Source organism: Anticarsia gemmatalis, chromosome 14, assembly GCF_050436995.1.
Source record: "Anticarsia gemmatalis isolate Benzon Research Colony breed Stoneville strain chromosome 14, ilAntGemm2 primary, whole genome shotgun sequence".
NCBI classification, from domain to species: domain Eukaryota; kingdom Metazoa; phylum Arthropoda; class Insecta; order Lepidoptera; family Erebidae; genus Anticarsia; species Anticarsia gemmatalis.
Window position 1 is genome coordinate 1005130 of NC_134758.1, and position 20714 is coordinate 1025843.

At 31.2% G+C, this 20714-nt stretch overlaps 1 protein-coding gene across 2 annotated transcripts in view; it reads left to right on the plus strand.

The window, feature by feature from the left end:
* Window positions 1-20714, plus strand: part of LOC142978348 (uncharacterized) — a 486788-nt gene that overhangs the window by 414347 nt on the left and 51727 nt on the right. For both annotated transcript variants that reach the window (XM_076122759.1, XM_076122760.1), the window contains one exon: window positions 3620-3697. In XM_076122759.1, the coding sequence (XP_075978874.1) occupies window positions 3620-3697 (78 nt within the window). The remainder of the gene's footprint in view (window positions 1-3619; window positions 3698-20714) is intronic.

Sequence of the window (20714 nt, forward strand, 5' to 3'; positions counted from 1 at the left end):
ATTATTCATACGTCTTGAATCCATTACTCGGTAACCCGTGTCTTGCAGACGTTACCAATCCTTCATCGCTCGCGAACACCCAAAAAAGGAAAGAAATAAAGTAAAAATAATACAAAAAATTCGGATATGTTAACAGTGTGGAGTCACGCACACTTGTTAGCACAGCACCGAAACATGTTATTATACAACATTTATTTAATTTTTTTAAAAACGAATCGTTGGTCCGTTTGTTACGAGAACACCAGAATCAGTTTAACAAAATACACAATTGTACACGCGATGTTAAAAGTGATTTTTTTGAGGAAATTTTCGCGTTCGTGTCTTTTTAGGGTGGTGTCATTTATGTATGTTTATCGGAATTCTTCGGAATTTTGAATTACTGTACAGTCGCATGCATTACAAAATCAGTATACTGTTCTTTTTTTTTTTAATCTCAATGTTTGCATCGCATGATATTTATATTAAGCACGATGTGAATATAGTTTTTTTTCTGTGTTACATTTAGTTAAATAGCTTTGCATGTCACATGTTTGTAATTACAGTCTGTTTGAAAAAGGTTACTAGAAATATCGGTACCGTAGCAGATGTTTCAATCAATCAAATTAAAATTTATTCTCAACAGAATCCGGATTCATGACTGCTCACAAATATAACAAAACTTGAACCACTTATGCCCAAATCGTGGTCTGACCTTTTCAATTGCTCTTCAACCTCAACATTCGTGACCACAATGTTTATTCAAGATTTGGGAGCTGAACATCCAATTTTTTGGCTCATCAAGGCACTTGATAATCATAACACTTGAGTACTCTGGTGTTACGAAGACATTTCTGTGAATTTACTTTTGTACCAAGGTTGCCTAACTGATTCTGATTTGAGTTTGGATTTGTATGTTTATTTGTTTTTATTGTATAAAAAATATCCGTCATAACTGTACTGAGATCACGATCTTTCGATTTGATAGTATTTACCTCATCTACAAGTACTTCCGAGTGCATTAAAGTGTGTTAAAAAAATAAATTTAAAATTTGCTAAAGTTTGAAATAATATCTTCTATGTGGGACCAAATTCTACATGTGATTAATACTTTGTAATCAGTCAGCTTCTAAAAATGCATCTAGCAATAACATTATTCAACAAAGGCGACCTACTAATAATATTTATTGCATTTAAAATGTGCACTAATGAATCAAACTAAAGCAAAAGAATCTAACGTTGATTTGGAGACATAAAATTAGTCATAAATAATTCTAATCATAATATGTAAATCAGAAAACTAAAAGACAAGTAGTGACATTTTATAATTATTGACGTTCTCATCGAGGTGCAGCCATCGATATTATTTATTACAACTAACTTTTGCATGTGAACTCATTTGCATGACTTTCGAATTATGCAAAAATTAAAATGCAATATTCATCGTTGAGGAAGGCAGATTTTATTACGGACTTTTCATGTTATTGATTATGCTCCAAAATTGATTGTTACATCTTCAGGTGTAGGGAAATGAACCCACATCTGGAGTGATGGCCGAGCAAAATAAGCTAAGGTCTAGAAATTGAACTAAGGTGTGTCCCACAAAGAGGCTTTTGCCCAGCTGTGGGACACTGACTTAGACAAAAGACATCTGCCTGTCATTTAACGAAAACTACTTTCACAAAAACCGAAAATATATCTAATTACTATTAAAGTGATTTGATTGCGTTACTTAAAGACAATCAGATAGAAGACCTGTATGACACGCAAGAAATCTACATAACCAAAATCAACTACTATGTATATTTACTTATCAAACCACAATTTTATTTATATCTGATATTAAGGTCACTACCAATGTTATCACAACAAAGGAAGGCGAACAAAAACTTGCATTTGAAAATATAAATCAATATACCAATCATATACCTATTTAACTTGAAGTGGACGAATCTGAATGCTCAGGCTTCGTATATTTTGTTAACACGTCATTAAGCATTTGAAATGATGTATTGGCCGCTTATATTAACACCTACATACATATTTAAGTAGTCTCGTAGAAGTTGTAAGCAAAAAATATATTCTGTATTCGGCGTGCCGCAAGGTAGCGCATTGGGCCCAGATTAAATTTGGTTACTGGATTAAGTTGCAAATATGGTTTTGCGTATTTGTATGTGTCAAAATTGAACCATATTAATATCACGACGTTTATTAGTAGTAGGTATGATACGAATGATTCATATAATTAGGGTAGTCGACCAGCGCTTACATTATTCGCTTCAATATAAATACGCGTTCTGTAGGGCGGAAAAGCAATCCAAAGTTTAGTCCTATTAGTAGCTAAAGTGTCTTTTCCTCTAAGATCAAAACTTAATTAGTTATGTAGGTGTGATGCTATGAATCAGGGAGATATCAAACCATTTCCTTTAATGTTAAACTCATCGTAATAAAATTTTATCCGTACCAGTAGCCACATAATAATTTAATTAGTTCATTCCGCAGCTTTTAGTCCCTAATATGGAATTTTACAACCAATAAAACGATTCTAGAGTTCAATAGGCTGTATAAATTATCACACTGCTTCCTTGAATACAAAAAAATAACAATCAATTTTCAAAAGGAATGTAGTTAATTATTGCAAGCAGGAAATGTCGCGATATACATTAACCATTGCTGCTTTTGTTTAAATATTGAAATAACGAGTAAAAGATAATACGCAATGTATAACAATATGACTGTTTTGTTTTTGTTGTTGTACGAAAGATAGTTGAAATAGTTTTTAGTAATTATTGAGTGATATATACATGGTTGTTGATGTGTTAATTTGTTTAAATTGCTTCAGTGTGAAGGTGTTTCTTAGTATCGTAATGAAGATAAATAATGGCATAAGTATACAAGACAAACAGCTTGATATAGTACCTTTCGGAATTGTCGTGTGAAGGCACTTAAGATTTATAATTACTGTTACTTATATGGATAGTATCGAGTTATATTGGGGGTCTATCCTCTGTATCTCCGTGCTTCGAAGGGCACGTAAATCGTAGGTCCCGATGGTTGTCAATAATAAGATAACAGTCGTTAAAATCAAAGGCTTTTTGAGTGGCTATATATACTTTGACCCCACGTTGACCACTACTCATATTATTATGATATAGAAAAAAATTGGTTAAGTACAGTAGAATTCATGGTATTTAGAAGTACCTTGCCATCACAATTTAATGCTGTCATGTGACATATTTGCTACGTATTCTTTCAGTACACCTAAAAGTAATAATTATATGTTTTTAATACATTTTAACCTCAGTCAGTAAGTTTATTTGTGAAATATCCTACTAATTATATAAATGCAAAAGTTTGTGAGAATGGATGTTGGTATGTATGCATACGTATGTTTGTATGGATGTTTGTAATTACTCTTTCACGCAAATACTACGGATCCGTTTTCGATGAAATTTGTATAGTAGCTGAAGACCCAGAATAACACATAGGCCACTTTTTACCCGGGAGTTCCCGAGGGATTGGGATTTATACGGGAAAGGTTTCCACGCGGACGAAGTCGCGGGCGGCCTCTAGTACAGTAGTAAATATAAAGTAAATGTCTCTTAAGTATTCATATTCAGTAATATTTTAATGTTTGTTTCAGATGAATCAACAGTGCAAAGTATGCGGGGAGCCCGCGGCTGGGTTTCATTTCGGCGCTTTCACCTGCGAAGGATGCAAGGTAAATAGTAGTACTTATTTCTTTTTTTAAATGTTATTTTAACTTCATTTTTGTCATTTATATCATTCTTAGCTTTGGGTTAAAACGAATCATCTGCAATCTTATTGATGACATCTAGATTATCAAGAATTATATTTGCTTTAACTAGTGTTTACGCAAATCCAATTTTATGTAGGGTTCGTCTTTTGGATAATTATCATCATTTCAATGTTACGCGCTATGACTAATTAATAAAAAAAATCATTATTGACATTTAAAATTTGCAGAAAATGTTTCTCCGTTACACAAAATACGTACGTCCAAACTATAAATAGTTCCGAAAATATTTACGATGCATATTTTCTAACACCTACTTTGTATCCGTATTTCAATACCGGCTACACAAAAAATAGTCTCAGAAGCTCCCACAAAATACAATTTAACTTCAAAGCTCAACCGTTACGCACAATTTCTAGACGTCACCTGTACCATATAGAATGAAATGGATTGACTATATAACCTTATAGACTGAGAAGGATTGACGCCTGAATGCACACAACAGTGGTGGTCTGACCATCCGTATAAGTAAAACGCTAGAATTTAAGTTTATAGGGTCTTAATAAATATTGCATTGATCGCTAGGAAATGCAGCACGAAGTTTGATTCGGATTTTATTATTGAATAGCTTTTTGTAGATGTTTGTCGATTTATTTTGTTTCATTCATAGTGTCGTGTTGGTTTATTTTCACTTGGTTTCCACTTCCTCTGTATAAATTTCTAACGATTTGTCTTGGCTGTTGATTTATATAAATCTACATTCAGTAAGTTTAAACTAAGTAATAACAGTGTTTATATAGGACGCGTTAGTACAGGAATAATGGACAACGATGTATGACTTTGATAATATGATTATAATCCCAATTCCTAGAAGTATAATAGGCATTATTCATGCCTTGAGTAGGTAACCATTTTAACTAAATTATAATACTTATATTGTTTTTTAATTTATTTCAATTAACTAAATCAAATAACTGCTTACTACTTTTTTGATAGTCACTGCTACACTTCCTTCAATTTCACCCAATTCTATATCACTGCCTACCCCATCACCGAGAAATAGCGTGAACATATCAAGATTATTATTATTGCTATCGGTCACATGTAATGTTGGATGATTAATGACTTACTCTGACTTATTACGTATCGCTGATGGCAATAGCAGAGCAATCGCTATTGTATATAATCTTGTGGTTATTCTTTTAACGCTAACTATGAACGAATAATCCATTTTAATGAGTAAGCACTTTTTAAGGTTACGTTTAGTTTTTTTATGTTATTGTTCAGATAAGGAAGAAATCGATTTACTTGTGGTTAAGTTGATATGGTTAGCGATGAGCTATATTTTATTAATGAGTATTGATATTTTATGTATTGCAAGAAGACTTTTATTGTTCGAATTGAGAGTAGAACTACAAATATATCATTTTATATATGAATACCACTGTCATTGTTTCAATAAAATGATAAAACAACGATTTTGGAATGGCGAAATTACCACTTTGAAGGGCTAGAAAATTAATTTCACTATGTCAGCCTTTCTCGATGTTTAGAAAGTGTAAATAGAATACATGATAGATGTCAGCAATAGTCCGAAAGTAATTTTAGAATCAGAAGGATTTTTCTTCAACTCCGTTGTAAGTTAGTAAAATAATAATAATTTTCCAAAATGTAGAACTACTTATTCAGAACTCTTGTAAATAATTTAATACATTTTATGCTCATGTATCCTCAGCATCTCCTAAACAAACTAATAAAAGAAACGTGAAACTCCACATTACAACAGATATGGATACTAAAGCCGTACAGTCCAGCCCAAGGTTCTATTAAGGTAAAAAGTTGCTACAAATTATGTTTGCCTTTTCATTACTTTAGTTAGCATAAAAACTTGATACAATTATACAATTAGTGTTGATGCACTTTTAAAACTAGGGTTTACCATATTAATGATGGTTGGATTCACTTTATGGAGACCAGATACCTTTTTAAGGCTTCGTCTAAGTTTACTTGGTTCGAATGATAATCAGGTGTCTCCTTGTAGGCTTATCTAAGGCTCGTGGATCGGTGCGAAAGTAATTTACTGTATAGAGATGTTTGAAGCAAATCGGTTGTCTTTTTTAAAGAATAGTTTACTAAATACTTGCTGGTGTAAATACTGGGAAACGAAAGACTTTGTTTTTATCAAATTCAAATTAAGTGCGGGTATTGCAAGGCCTAAACGAAGCGATGATACCTTCTTATTTTAAGTACATGATATTCATACAGTTTTTACTTGATAAAATGGGACTTTTATAAAACGTAAGGAACACTGATCAATATGTACCGATTGATATTCCTCAATATTTAATCAAGAGCTGCAAGAGCTGGAGTAGCAGTAGTAGAAAATGGTCATATTGCTTGCAAATGCAAGTAGGATATTCGCAAAGTTTGCCAGGTCTGAACGCTTACTAATATTTCATCTCAACACGTAATACGATCCGAGCGGTGCGACAGCCAATCGCAAATTGTCGCGTCGGTCGCAAGTCGCAATTTGCTACTCCGAATCAATTTGCGAGGTTTTTGTCGTGCGTAATGTCGCTCGATTCAATTTTCTGTTAACTGCGTCGTTGTTTTGTCGCGTTGTGTCGTTGAATTATGGACGTGAAGAAACTTATTCCGATTTTGTAATTGCGTTTCGTATTAAGAAGGCATTTTGACAAGCTAACGGGATTCTTATCGATATTATTATCTTTATTTTGTGATATATTTATTTTATTGCATGGAAATTGGATTTACACCTAAGGCGCCAGGCGTACTTGCGTATATTAAAAATCGATTAGTACTTGATCTGATTATGAATTTCTTTATAAGTAAAGTAATCATTGTGAAGAAATCTATTTTTTTTTTGTATTGTAAATTGTACAAAAGCGCCTCGCAGAGTTGGCTCAGGCGTGAGACGATAATGAAATAGAAGGCTACACGTATCAATAAATAGTCCAGTCAACTTCTCCAACCACACAACGGCTGATATACTTATTAACACATTTACTAATAATACAGTTCATGGCCTAATAAATAGTTTAAAATGATACAACACTAATCTGCAGTTACAATTTATTACAAAAAAATATTTGTGTGGGCGTAAAAAATATTTAGAACATCCATAAACCACGGTATCGTTATAAATATCATCAACATATACTTAACATAATAGTATGATCATTATCGATAATTATACACCTCTTACATACAAATAAAATATCAGAGAAATAATTGAAAAGCTTATCAACAATCACACCTACTCACGCATCGTTTAAGTTTTGACTTAAAAATGGGACCGCACCTATAGGGTATAATAGAGACACGTGGCTTCACTCGTTTACGAATATTTATTTATTTAAACTTTATAAACAGAGCTGTATAAAGGCGGACTTAATGCCAGGAGCATTTTCTGCCAGTCTACCTTAGGGTGATGCAGAGATTGTTGTGAAGGTGTTTAAAAAGAGGAAGGAGAGTGAGAGATGAGAAAAATGTGTAAATAAATAATAATAGATGTAGACAATATGAGTGTAAATTAATAATAATATTAAATATATAGTAACATATTATTATAATTAAATATATACAAAATAATACATATACATACATATTAATTACATAAATGAAAATAACATACAATAAATATAAATATACAATAATAGGTAAATATATGAATTTATAAACTAAGCAAATTGTGTGAATATTGTCTCCTACTTCAAGCTCTTTAAAATAAAGTAAAAAGTATCTTTTGTTTGACTGGATCCTTACAGAATCTTCAACTGTTTCAATGCTTTATGTTGTTCAAATTTTAGCATTTATGGTATGGATATGATGTTATCATATTAATATAATACCGAATAATATTATGTGTTGTTTTATAAAGAAGTATAAGTATGATAAATAGCCTTATTTTACAAAAGAATAGCAAGGTTCGCGGGATTTATAAAAATAGCTAAAGTACGATGACACGGATAGATATATGAAAAAGTTTCAATTACTTTTCATAATTTTAACGTGCTAGGTAATATACAAAAGTGTCTCTCTACAAGATTGTGTTTAAGTGATTCAAATGAATTTCTTCTGAATTATCTCAAAAATGTTTATTTAGTATCTCAGTTACATTCTAAACCATTTGCTATGTGTGTATACACTTTGATGTAGTCAATAGGCAAAAAAAAGATTGGCACTAGTGCTATTTTTTTATTTATACACACGTAAAGATATTCTCTCAAACATTAGTTTCTCGTGTCAGATAAATTAGCATAGTACTTCGTTATTATATTGGTTACCTTGAGGTATAAATCTGCGATATTGGAAATATAGAGACCATTTTGTCGACCACAAAATCAAATCTATACTAATCTATACTAATATTATAAAGCTGAAGAGTTTGTTTGTTTGCTTGTTTGAACGCGCTAATCTCAGGAACTGCTGGTCCGATTTGAAAAATTCTTTCAGTGTTAGATAGTCCATTTATCGAGGAAGGTTATAGGCTATATATCATCACGCTACTACCAGTAGGAACAGAGTACCAGTGAAAAATGTTACAAAAACGGGAAAAATTTTGACCCATTCTCTCTTATTTGACGCAAGCGAAGTTGCGCGGGTCAGCTAGTCTAGTAATAAGTTAAACTATTTAGACCAAATAGACGGTCTTTCTAAGAAGAATCTTCTCGATATTTTAAATACTTTCTCTCCATATATCACAAATAATATTTCACAATCTTAGACCACACCAATAAGACATTAAAGTTACTCTAAGATAATTACGATTCAACAGTTATAAATCAATATTTCAATTAATTAACTGTTTTGAAAATAACACAGTCGTAACTTTGTATAAACGGTTCCGAAGGCTTTATTAATTGGTATCTACATCTGTGATTATCTTGAAAGATTGTGTGAAAAATATAGTGGAGAGACTTTGATTTCTTTTCGCTGTGAGAATTGAGTTCGAAATGATGTCAGCTGTCGTAGTGTTTTAGAGATTTTTTATTTTATTTTGTATTACATACTGATATAGGAATAAAAAATTACGAATATGATTTAAGAAATACCTAGTTACTTTTTTCGGGAATCCAATTTTATTGTTGGAGTATCTGCGCTATAAATTAATAAGTTAGTTCGAGTTAAATATTGACTGAGTGATGTTTTAGTCCATCTTAAATCTTAATTCTGTCTGTAGATATAAAATAAAAATAGTTGACAAAGTAAAGTATCAAGTAATGTTCATCCAAATCCATTTAAAGGGCCTATTATCTTACATGGAGATTAATACGATTGTTTATTATTTACATTCATTTGCTTGACGCTTCGATAACTACTTTTTAACTATGTAGGTAAAGACCCAGATCTACATAATTATTGCCTCGATTCAAGTAATGCACTATTTGATCCCATTTTTACCCTAAAATACTTAACATAATTAACAGTACAAGCAAACGACACCAAAAAACTCGAGACAATGAGTGGGCGAGTCTATTTCTATGCAAATTGCACCCTTATTTCCATACACTTAAGGGCTATAATTGATAGCTTATTTATTATACTTGTATTTATAATTAATCGTAGGTGTTTGATGGTTTTTGTAAATCGTTAAGATGCGATTTATTGGTGATGTTGAAACTTAATTTAAAGGAGGCTTCGGTGATAGGTAAATGAAGATTAACGAGCGAAAAATAACATGACGGTAACAAAATACCGAGTAAATGTTAATTAGATAGACGAATAATTAGGTTTAGTGTCACCTTTTGACTGCACGATTGCAATGGAAAGGCTATCAGTAGTTTTGAAACGGTTCACTGTGAATTGGAGTCCGACAAATGTAGGTGAGAATGACTACGTTGATTCTTTGAACCGTGTGGCCTGACTCAATCTTAATTCTATTAGTAGAAGGTAATGTATGTGTAGGTTACACAAAAAGAGAAGAATGACATGGGTGTGTGTTGCATTAGAAGTAAATATACAGTTTTCGAATTTCGTTCAATCGTAGTAAAGACCATAGTATATCTATAATACCCCCAAATTATTTTGGTTATTTCACATACTACACAGTATTTGAGTACGACGCATTTTTTTTCAAAAATAATCGACGCTATTAGTAGATCATTATTATAACTATTCTATTAACGACAGATATTAACCTCTCAAACACATTTAATTAAATATTTATTTGCCGTACATCTAATCATAAATTCTACCTTAACCCTAAAAACGATTTCGCAACATAGGGTCTAATGTAGCGACATTTACACTGACATTTAGTTTATTAATACGCGTTTTTGTATGAAATATTAAACACAAGTTAAATTTAATTTGGTTAATGTCCTTTTATTAGTTTTGATGAGTGGGATGTAAAGGTTTTTATGAACAATATTATCCTTGAAATGCTCTTGCGTTATTTCGATATTATAATATCAGGATTCACTAATTAATGGGATAAAGGTTCCGACTATCATTGAAATTTAGAACTGATAGTTGAAGGCCTAAACTGCGCGGCAGGGGAGGAGTTAAAACCATTTTTTTTAACAAAGATTAATATAAATTTATTTTTTATCTAGAAGTTATTTAAAAAAATTTAAGTTGCGCAAAATTTTACTCACTGTGGTTGACAACAATAACTAGAGGGCTCAGTTATATACAATTCTCAATATAGTTTCTTAACCTATAGTAACGTAAGAAGAAGTCATAACACTATGCAATTACAATCAAAATTCAAATTTATGTACTCAATTAAAATAGCATTTAGCGCCAACAGAATAATAACAAGCTTTTAAAAAACCCAAATGAATATAATTAAATCATAAATATGTTATATCGGAGAATATGTAGGGCATTAAAATTATACATATTTTTGCCGGGCCGTAGCCGGGTCAATAATTCGATCGGCTATTACGACCGAATAATATAGATGAACCTGTAATTTGCACACTTTTCAATAATCGCCGTGGAGCCAAAGTACCGGGTGAAATTAAATTTCAAAACTGGTTGTGCGAAATGGACTTGATTATTGTTTATGGTTGCGGATGGTTGACAGGTTGCCGCGTTGGAAGCAGGAAAAGAAATGGTTTTTGAAATGTTAATGTCAGGAAAATGTTATGACATTTCCAGAGCTTAAGATTTTAATCCCTTGTTATTACTGTACTGTTTCACAGATGGAGTTAAGTTGCGTACTGTTTAAATGTGTGTTTTATATACTATAAATCGATCGATTCAAATTTACGAATTAATGTGTTAGTAAATAAGAAAAAAAATGGTTTTACGTTAGCAAAAATCCATTTAAATAAAAACACACAATATATTATGGTTTACTGTGCATTTAAATTAACAAACAATGCAATATCTAGATCGTCACACTAGAGCACGAGAAGTAAAATAAATTTTCTACCTAAAAAATCAACATTTTAACCATCTAATAACTTTTGTTGCCGACTGTACTGTAATGTACCGTAACACAGTTGAGTATCGTTGGTATCGCATTTACGTCCATTTACGGATAGATTGAATTATTACCGAGCGTCTTCATCGGTAAAAAGGCTTTTGTGAAAAAATACGTGACTCATTAAATATGTAATATTTTTTGTCGCTTACGTCATAATGGAGGTGTGATTTTTATTTCACACGTACAAGCTATTTGTGTTTGAAAGTTTTGTGTGATAGGTCATAGTGCTATCGTTCTATGTTATTCTTAGTTCTGTATCGTAATAAATAAAATAACTGGTTGGGTCAATGGCATAGTATACGTAAAAGAACTTGGAATAAGAATAATTCAGATCGGAAACATAGACAATAAAACAATTTTAGAATACAGGCTAACAAAGAAAAGTAGAAAATAAAAGGTTATTTTTACAACACCATTATAAAGTTTTTCTCTTTTGATATTTGAAAACTCTAATATAATGTTCAACCTACTTCGTTTAAGCTGTTCCCTGTTTTGCTAGACATGTGTTCTTGTTAAACAAGATAACAAGACTTCTTGTAAATTTTTTCTTATTCTTTAACACCACTATAAAGTTTAATAATAATTATAGTGATACATTACTAAACAATTTCGCAATTATACTCCTCAAGTGTATTGCAAGACATTTCTCGTAGCACCTGATTACTAGTTTTAAACATAAGCTTTAAACATAATATTTCTGCAAAACATTTTTTTGACTTCAAATAACGTGCATTAACTCAATTTTTAACCATTAATATTCAAAAAAAGTTGAATTTTATCAAAAGTAACAAGAAATTGAAATTTAAAGACGTCGTCGGCGCAGGCGAAGATATCGTAATGACTTTTAATGCGTGCGCGCAACATGAATAATTCATCATGATTTCGGTACGTGAATGTATATGTAAATATATCAGACAAATATACGACGTTTTTCTTTGGAGAAATTTTAGAACAAATATGTATTGAACGAGTGGTGAAATAAAATGATTTTTTTATTGAAGTGACAAGCTGTGGTTTCTGTGTAATGATCTTAATGTTAGGTAATTAGTTTGCGAACCGATGTATGGTTTTAAGAGCAGTGATAGTTCGTCTATATCCGCTTGCGTTCCAATCATTGGACTACGTTCTTTGCATAAGTTGGTTTTCTAAATTTGGGTTAAATGATATGTAACAAAATTTAATTATGAATAATATAATATGCAATGTTTGAGAAAATAAAGTATCGTCGTAAAGTATAAAAGAAAAATTCATAGGATTACGGAAAAGTTTCTATGTAATGTAGACTACTTCTGTTTAGAAAAGATGTTTATTGTATTAAATCGTAAACATTTTCATACATTTTCTCAATCTAATCCGTCATTGTAACTACGAACATTATAGAATAATGACTTGCTCTGATTATAGAGGGGCACTTGTTAACTCTCGGCGGTTCGCGCCTACAAATTATAGTTCAGTTAACAATGAACGTTGTATTATTGATAACGCCTTTCAGATTTGATGTAATGAGGTAGGGTTAGAAGAGATAGCGTAGTCTTTTGCTGTTTATGGTAGACATGTATTAGAGATCTTTCGTGTTAGAATGTAAAAAAATTGAATAAAAATTGAATATATTTAGTAACTGCAATAAGCTTAAGGTGTTTTGTGTGTTGTGTTTTTAAGCATTTGTGTCGTTCAATCGTTCCAGACCTTGAAATTTGTAATTTAGTTCAATATAATAAAGTTATATCATGAGCACGTTTTCAAAACATGAATTTGAGAGACTTTACGGGTGATTATTTTAAAGTTCTTAATACGCATCATCGTTATTTTAGTTCATTCTAATTTAGTTAAATCTGCTTACTAGATAATACGCTAAATAAATTATAATTTTGTGTTATAATAATATATGCGTGGGTTAAACTCATAGAAAAAGTTAATCAATAGCGCTAAATTACTCTATATAAAAGCTTGAAATATAAGACAAACTTTTTGAGAGACAGTGACATCAAAACAATTAGTCGCGCCCCGATTTGACAGTTCAAACCGCACTGACCTGTCAAAACAAAATTCGCGTCAAAGAGAAAGCTTAAGGTTGACATAAAAAGGTTTTCGCCATAGAATAACTGTTAATGGTATCGCATACACCAAATTTATACATCGTTAGTAGATTTAACACTTTCTTTTTCTATTGTAAAACCATCTTAGTACTGGACAGGGCGTCACTATGTCGATCATTGTATCGATTTTGAATCGACCGTGATTATAATCGATTCGAGATTATTGAATCGCTAACGGTAGTACGTTTTGTGATTTTTTCCATCACTGATTGGGTCTATTGTTGCATTTTTCTGGTCTCATATACAGCGCTCATTAAAAAGTTCACGGGACAATCCAAACTAGTGTGTACGAAATCGATTTTTATATCGATTAAATCAACTGTAAAGTTTAGGCAATGATACAATGAATTCTAGATTTCAATGAAGAAATTATTTTGTGGATTTTCAATGGCGACTAATTTGAGACATGGGTGTGCAATAATAATTATGACAGTCATTTCAATTACGATGACTGTGTATTTATGCAATACAAAAAGTTTTGTTAAGAAATATTTACTGATCAAAATTGCGCTTGTGAAATATTTTTTCTTAATTAATTTGATATTGTTTTCGTAATTTGAGTATTTTTTATTTTCTTTTATTTGCGTTTTGATAATAAGTAAAGAAATTTTATATTGGTTACCTTTAAATATGATTAATCGCTTAAGATTTGCTACTTTTTAACACTTACGAAATTGGTTCATATCAATTTCTTTTATGTAATTAGTTTAGTTCAATTTTTGGGCTAGATGCCTAAAAACTGAACTAAACGAATAAAGTTCTATAAGCATTGTTTCATAATACGAATATTCTATCTTTGCACATGACTCATAAGTCACACCTGATATTTACTCACAATAAAATATTTGATTTAAATTCTCAACGGTTCCGCACTTAATACTTGTCAGTGCGAAAAATATTACAGCAATTACAATAAACACCGCTTACTGATTTAAATGTTCGAAGTATAAATCTTATAAAGCACATATCGAGACCATTTGCCCTTTTATCAACGCTTCTGGCTACACCCGACCTTATTAAAAATCGAATCGCACACTTAAATTTCAATCAACACGCGAAAAGTCTGCAATAATAATTTTCTTAGAAAACTCTCTGTAATTGTAATTCGTATCGGTAATGTGTGATTACAAATTCGAATAATGCATCAAAATGTTACGTTCTCGGTCGGTGGTCCGAGTTATCGCTTCGATTCTTACGATTCATTGGAATCGATTCGGACACGCCTCCTTCGTGTAATAAAATCGATTGCTCTCGATTTTTCGTTACGGCTTGCACGCTCACGAGGTAATGTGTAAACTTAAGAGGTAAATTAATATAATTATGTGTTATAATTAAGAGCAAAGGTTAAACCATTACGACGATTTAGAGGAATATCGCTTTAACCTGTGATTTAAGTGATTTTGTAATACATACACTGGGGTTTTCGTAGCTCTACATTAGGGTGTTTCACTTACTAAGGCAAAAAATTAAATGTATTATTTTTCTAGACTTTGCTCGCTTTTCAGATCTCAGTCATGTAAAAGGTATGTATACCAAATTTCAAGCCGTTTGAATAATATTTAGGGGTTGCACACTTTGGTCACTTTTGAATATGTATGAAAAAATACTCAACTATCAATATTCATCACATTTATTAAAAAAACTAGAAATCAAAACTCTAAATAATAATATTCTTTGAATACTAAAATTAATATACATTGTGACTGACGATAAACAATACCCATCAGACAATTTTATAAGATGGTAGCTCAGCTTTAGTGCACTTGGTGACGGCTTTTCCGTGATTTTTGACTACCATCAACAAGAATTGTTATGTAGCTCGTTTTTCACCGTTTCATTAAACTTTTCTTATATTACAACTATTCCTCGTTCTGCAGTATTAGCAGCAGTAGCATTTACTTGGATCCGTAGTAAATCACTGCAGTACTCTGTCAAATCGTGGATTCCAAACTACTCGAAAAAACTCTATGGTTTTTTTTGGTTACAAAATCGCTTACGATAGTTTCTTTAAAGTCCAGTCCTTTACCTTCCAACCACTTCAATTCTTTTCGTTCTGCGGGTACTATTTCCAAATTTTGAAGCAACTTTTCCTTCACTTCTTCACGTAAACATTCATCAAAAGAAGCCAGTCACATGTTTGTATCTGATAGATGTCAGACGTCTTTTGGCCGCTGAAATAGCACTTTTGTCTTCGTCTGGCTAAGAATTTAATAAATGTAGTAAGTCAAGGCATTGGAGCCCATCGGCTTACAGGTGCCTTGTGCCACAAACGGACGTATATGAGACTGACGAAATCATCTACTCTCTTCATTTCTTTCGAATCGCGTTGAAGTATGTTCAATTGTGAAGAGAAAAGAACAATTTTAAGTGCATAAAAATATATTATGCTTTTGTCATCTATCTTGCCTGATGGAATTCTGAAACTGAAGTTGATTTCAGCCCAACCTTCTAAATAAAGGGAGTGAGAGTTGTAACAACTCTTTGTAGTTCTCTCTTGGATGGTTTTGTCACTTAGAAGATCTAGAATGTAAGTAACCATTATCACCCGTTGTTTTTCTAATAATCCTTGAATAGGAAAGTCTTTGTCTAAAATTGTTGTGTATGAATTCTTTACAAGGGTACTATTGACTTTCGTCCACACATCTTGGATTTTAGCACCAGTAAATTTAGCGGCATTTGAGAGTGTTTGTTTCATTTCCTTACGGTGATAATTTAACACTAAAGCACTTGCTCTTTTGAAAGAAGTCTTGCTCTAAAAAATTAATTGTTAGGCACTTTTTCTAAAAACCAATTACCTCTTTTAGTCCCTATGTTTAAAATAGATTACTAACCTGCGATAAATATAATCCTACGTAAGAATTATAGAATAAAAACCCACACTAGCACAATATGGTACAAAATTCGAAATTATGCTATATCAAGATAAAAGTCACCTATGTGTGCAACCTTTAAATATTGTCCAATCACATTGAAATTTGACTGAAATGTTGTTTGTACCATTGAGACTCAGAGGCCGTGCAAAGTCACATTAAAATCACAACTTCAGAAAAATGAAACACCCTACTCTACATGCTAGGAATTTCATGGCTTAATAAAACGGACTGTTATATTGAGCGTAAAAAAGATACCGCAGAAAACATTTTCATGTAAAACGTTACCAAGACGAGACCATATAACTCGCACTGTCAAAAAGTAATCAGACCTCATGTGGAGCCAAGTCTAAGCCTAGATGCCCAATCCTAAAAATGCTTCATGTGGCTCGTTTGTGCATGACAATCTCTGGAACATTCTTGAGATTATTTTTACATGTTATCGTTGCCATGGCAACCGTTTCGTTAGAAACAATACATTATAATCGACTCTTTGAAAATGAATAACCTTTCAAAAAACACATTTAACATAACTGTAATTGAGTAGAAATCAACAAGATACAAGTAATGAATTATACTTGTAAAATTTTCAAAATGTCACGATAATTACGTTGTCACCTATAACGGTATAGTTACGCCTATTTAACATGAAATTAAATTAAATCAACACATTATAAATCTTAATTTAACGTTAAATTAAACATAAATCACTGAATTTACTTTAAAACTACATTTAATCAAAACCGACATTTAGAAAAACACAAAATTCTTATCAAACCATTAACATTTTAGTGTATTTTGAATATTTTAAGTAGTATTGATCTATTATCGACAACTGTATAATTTTGATACGGTTAATTAGATACTGGTTTTGATAATAAGATCAAAATATAAAGTCCAAAAATTCTGTCTGAGCCCAATCTTGATTTCGAGCTTTGCAAATTATATTATGTAGTTATTTTTAATATTCGTATTTGCCTGCACCTGTGTTAGTATGTTTAAGGAAAATAAGTAGACTATGTATGTGTAATATTAAAAAAAAATATATCTGTAATTTTATTGCAGCTAAAAACTGTAGTGAACTTATAAAATGAAATTAAATTAATGTGATTCAAACGTAAATAGTCGAAGCATATTATAACATGCTGTGTGTTTTTTCGTAAATAATTTGAACGAAAAGACGCTACGATCTTTACAAACTTATCCTACTTCATCCACATTACGTGTTATCATCGAAAATATCAACAGAAATCTTCTTCAAATGGCAGCAGAAACTAGTTTTAAAAAAGTGATTATTCATCTATCACAAAATGTTATTTCCGGGTGTAATGTATCTTACACCGAGGTCATGACATGATACATTATAATAATTATCTGTAGGAGTCAAGGCGATGTCACGATCAACTTATTAATACATGAACTAATAACATTTGTTATTAATCGGTTGAGTTTTTGTAGTTCTGGAATTACCGAGATGACGTAGATGTTTTGCTATCGGTAAATGTGGTATAAGATGATATGTAACATTGAAAATGATATTATAAGGCATTTAATTGTAACTTATTTACTGGCCAAACGTAGGGGCAATAGGAGCAATAGTCTTTTTTTTGGATTTACAAGAAAAAATTGACCAAAGTAGAGTAATTTTTGAGATTGAGAAAGAATTTTCCAAAATTATGTCTTTAATAGGAATTTTAAGGTCCATTACTCAGAAAGTCCTAAATTAGATTCTATTTAATAATCTAGTCTTATTTAGATAATGTTTCCGATAAAATATGTACCATCATATCGTATAAATATTTTTGGTCATTTCTTGTCGAAAATACTATTAAAAACATGTATTTACCATGATAAATAACCAAACACATCAACATTTTAGACTAGAACCCCTAAGCATGTTCATCAACGTCACTCATTGACAATTTAAACACAATTTATCATTCAATCATATATCTTTTATCAATCAAATAAGCACTTAACTAACTCTCGATAATGTTATTTAATAATCATAATAATACTAGGTCATGTTCATTAATCTTAAAGTCTTAAGTAGCTAGTTAGATGTCCTAAGTGTTTGCGCTAAGATGTTAACTGCGTCAGTGGTTTGACGTTTCGGTTCGATAACGTTTTTGTTGTTTTTAAGTTATGCCATATAAACGGACGTTGTTGCAAGGATGTTCCCAATTTTTATATGCAATGTGCATCCTATGAAATGAGTGCAGTAAGTTTTCCTAATCTTTATATATTATACCACTTCGGTCTTTACATTTTCACACTAGTTCATGTCTTTTTATACTACAATTTTCCATCATGATTCTTGAGTGGTCGATTTTGGTATCCCATTTTGCGGAACTTTTCGACAGTAAAAGCACTTTAAAGATGTTTTTGTGGTCTAAAATGTCGTAATGTGATCACAACTTTTAATTAATGTGAAGTTGTAACAGAGTACCAACTTGAAAAATATTCGAAAAATCTTGCTGTTCTTAGCCAAGTTATTAAAGGAGCAAAACCTATAAATCCTTCCTCGAAAATATTATTTACATCGAAAAGTTTACTCACAATTTATTGTCAGACTCAAAATAAAGACCATCTTCAAATATTAGCCTAGATCATGCAAACAGATGACACGGAATATTATGACCTTTTGGCGTTCACGCAAAAAATATCCTATTCACATTCCGAAAGCACACGCGCATTTGTTACAAAACTGTGCTTTGTTTTAAGATTGTAGTACAGTGTGGAGCTGTGCTATAACTATATAGAAACTATATTTATAGCTGATGTACGCTATTTCTATCAAAAGGAATGTGCACAGAGTTTTGTTATATTTATATGACACAGTGTAAGGTCGAAATGAGATAAGGGAGAGCTTTTACAAGAGCTCCTTGAATTATTAGTTCTCGTGGCACAAACTGATCATTTCTCTACAAATGTTTCCTGACAAAATTAGCAGCCTTATGAAGGTTGAAAGATAATCATAATAAATTATATGTTAAACACCAACTAAAAGATGGTAAATCTAAAAGTTTTTTACTGTATAGATTTATACGTTATTAGACAACTCCTATTTATCCCTTAAAATACTTTGCTAATTAATCGGTAAATTTTCTCTAGTTCCTTGAAAAAGTTCTTATAATAATATATACGAGTCACTTAATACTAAAGTAATATCTTACAGTTATTTACTAGTGGAATATCTTTGATATGGAATATATGTAAAACGGTACAGAAGTTGACATTTTATTGAGTTACTTTAAGTATCGTAAATATTCTAAGAATCTCTCAGGGATACAGGATATTAGTTAAGGAATAAATATCTGGGTAAAATATTTTATTTTTCCTTTATTTTACAGTAGTATAGGTTAGTACGACTAAACTAAAGATGCAAAGATTATTAGCTATAAAATATAGCACGCAAACCGTTTTTTATTTAATTGCTCGTTATAAAAATATCAACTAATTTATTTACCCGTTTTGTTACATATAGTATTCATATTTAATGATCCATTTTTTATTTCAGTAATCATTTACATCGTTTTTATAGACTTTAACAAGCTACAAAAAGGCATGTAATTGAGTTTCTTTTGATTTTATTATTCAGCTTTTTATTCTATACCAATTGAAGTGAGATAATAATGTTACAAGCAAAATATATGTTTTTATAAGTAAGCGGTAATTTAAAGTAATTCAATAGTTATTATTTATAGTTGCCGACAGTTATTAAATATAATAATATCTGGATCTGCGCAAAATACAAGTGTAATTTGAGGTCAGATAAATTTATTTTATTGCAAAAACAGATGAAATAATGTCTGGAAAATACAGTTTCTGCGTGGAGTGTTTCAAGGTATTCTATCATTGCATTTTTTTTCTATTCCGTAAAGAACCATTCGTGTACTAAGAATGATTGTTGTTCTTATGATATTTGGTAAAACCAATGAATCAATAAAAGAACCAAACAGGAAGGGACTGCTAATTGACCAGTATACAGATTTCTTTTAAGTCATGTAATAAAGTCACAAGAAGTACCTACGTTCTAATTATACTATATTTTATAATAACTCATGATACTCATGATGAAACAACTCTAATAATAAATGGTAAGGTTTTAACACAATACCTTTATCTAACTATAAAAATAATATGCATGTCCCAAAAAATAGCGTATGGCATATCTTTCACTGAATATCAAACTTTAATATTAACGGTCGAAATATTCAAATAACATAACCTCTGAACTAGCGGTGAACGAGCGGCGACATCGCGACAATTTCCGGCTTAAATTGCAATAATCCACGTAATTCTATGTTTTAATTATTATAACTGTATATCATAGATTTTATTACACTATTTTATTACTGAAAGTAGCATAATATTGGATAAGCTGACAGTTTTGTCGTGATCGTTTGCGAATTGACTTTTTTATAAACTGATGACGTTTTGTACGTGTATTCTAATAGTCTGTGTAAAGATTGCGGTTTCCGTAATAAAATTATTTGTGTGATCTACTAAGTGGCCTTTTAGTACGTACTTTATCTCTATCTGCTTGTAAAAAT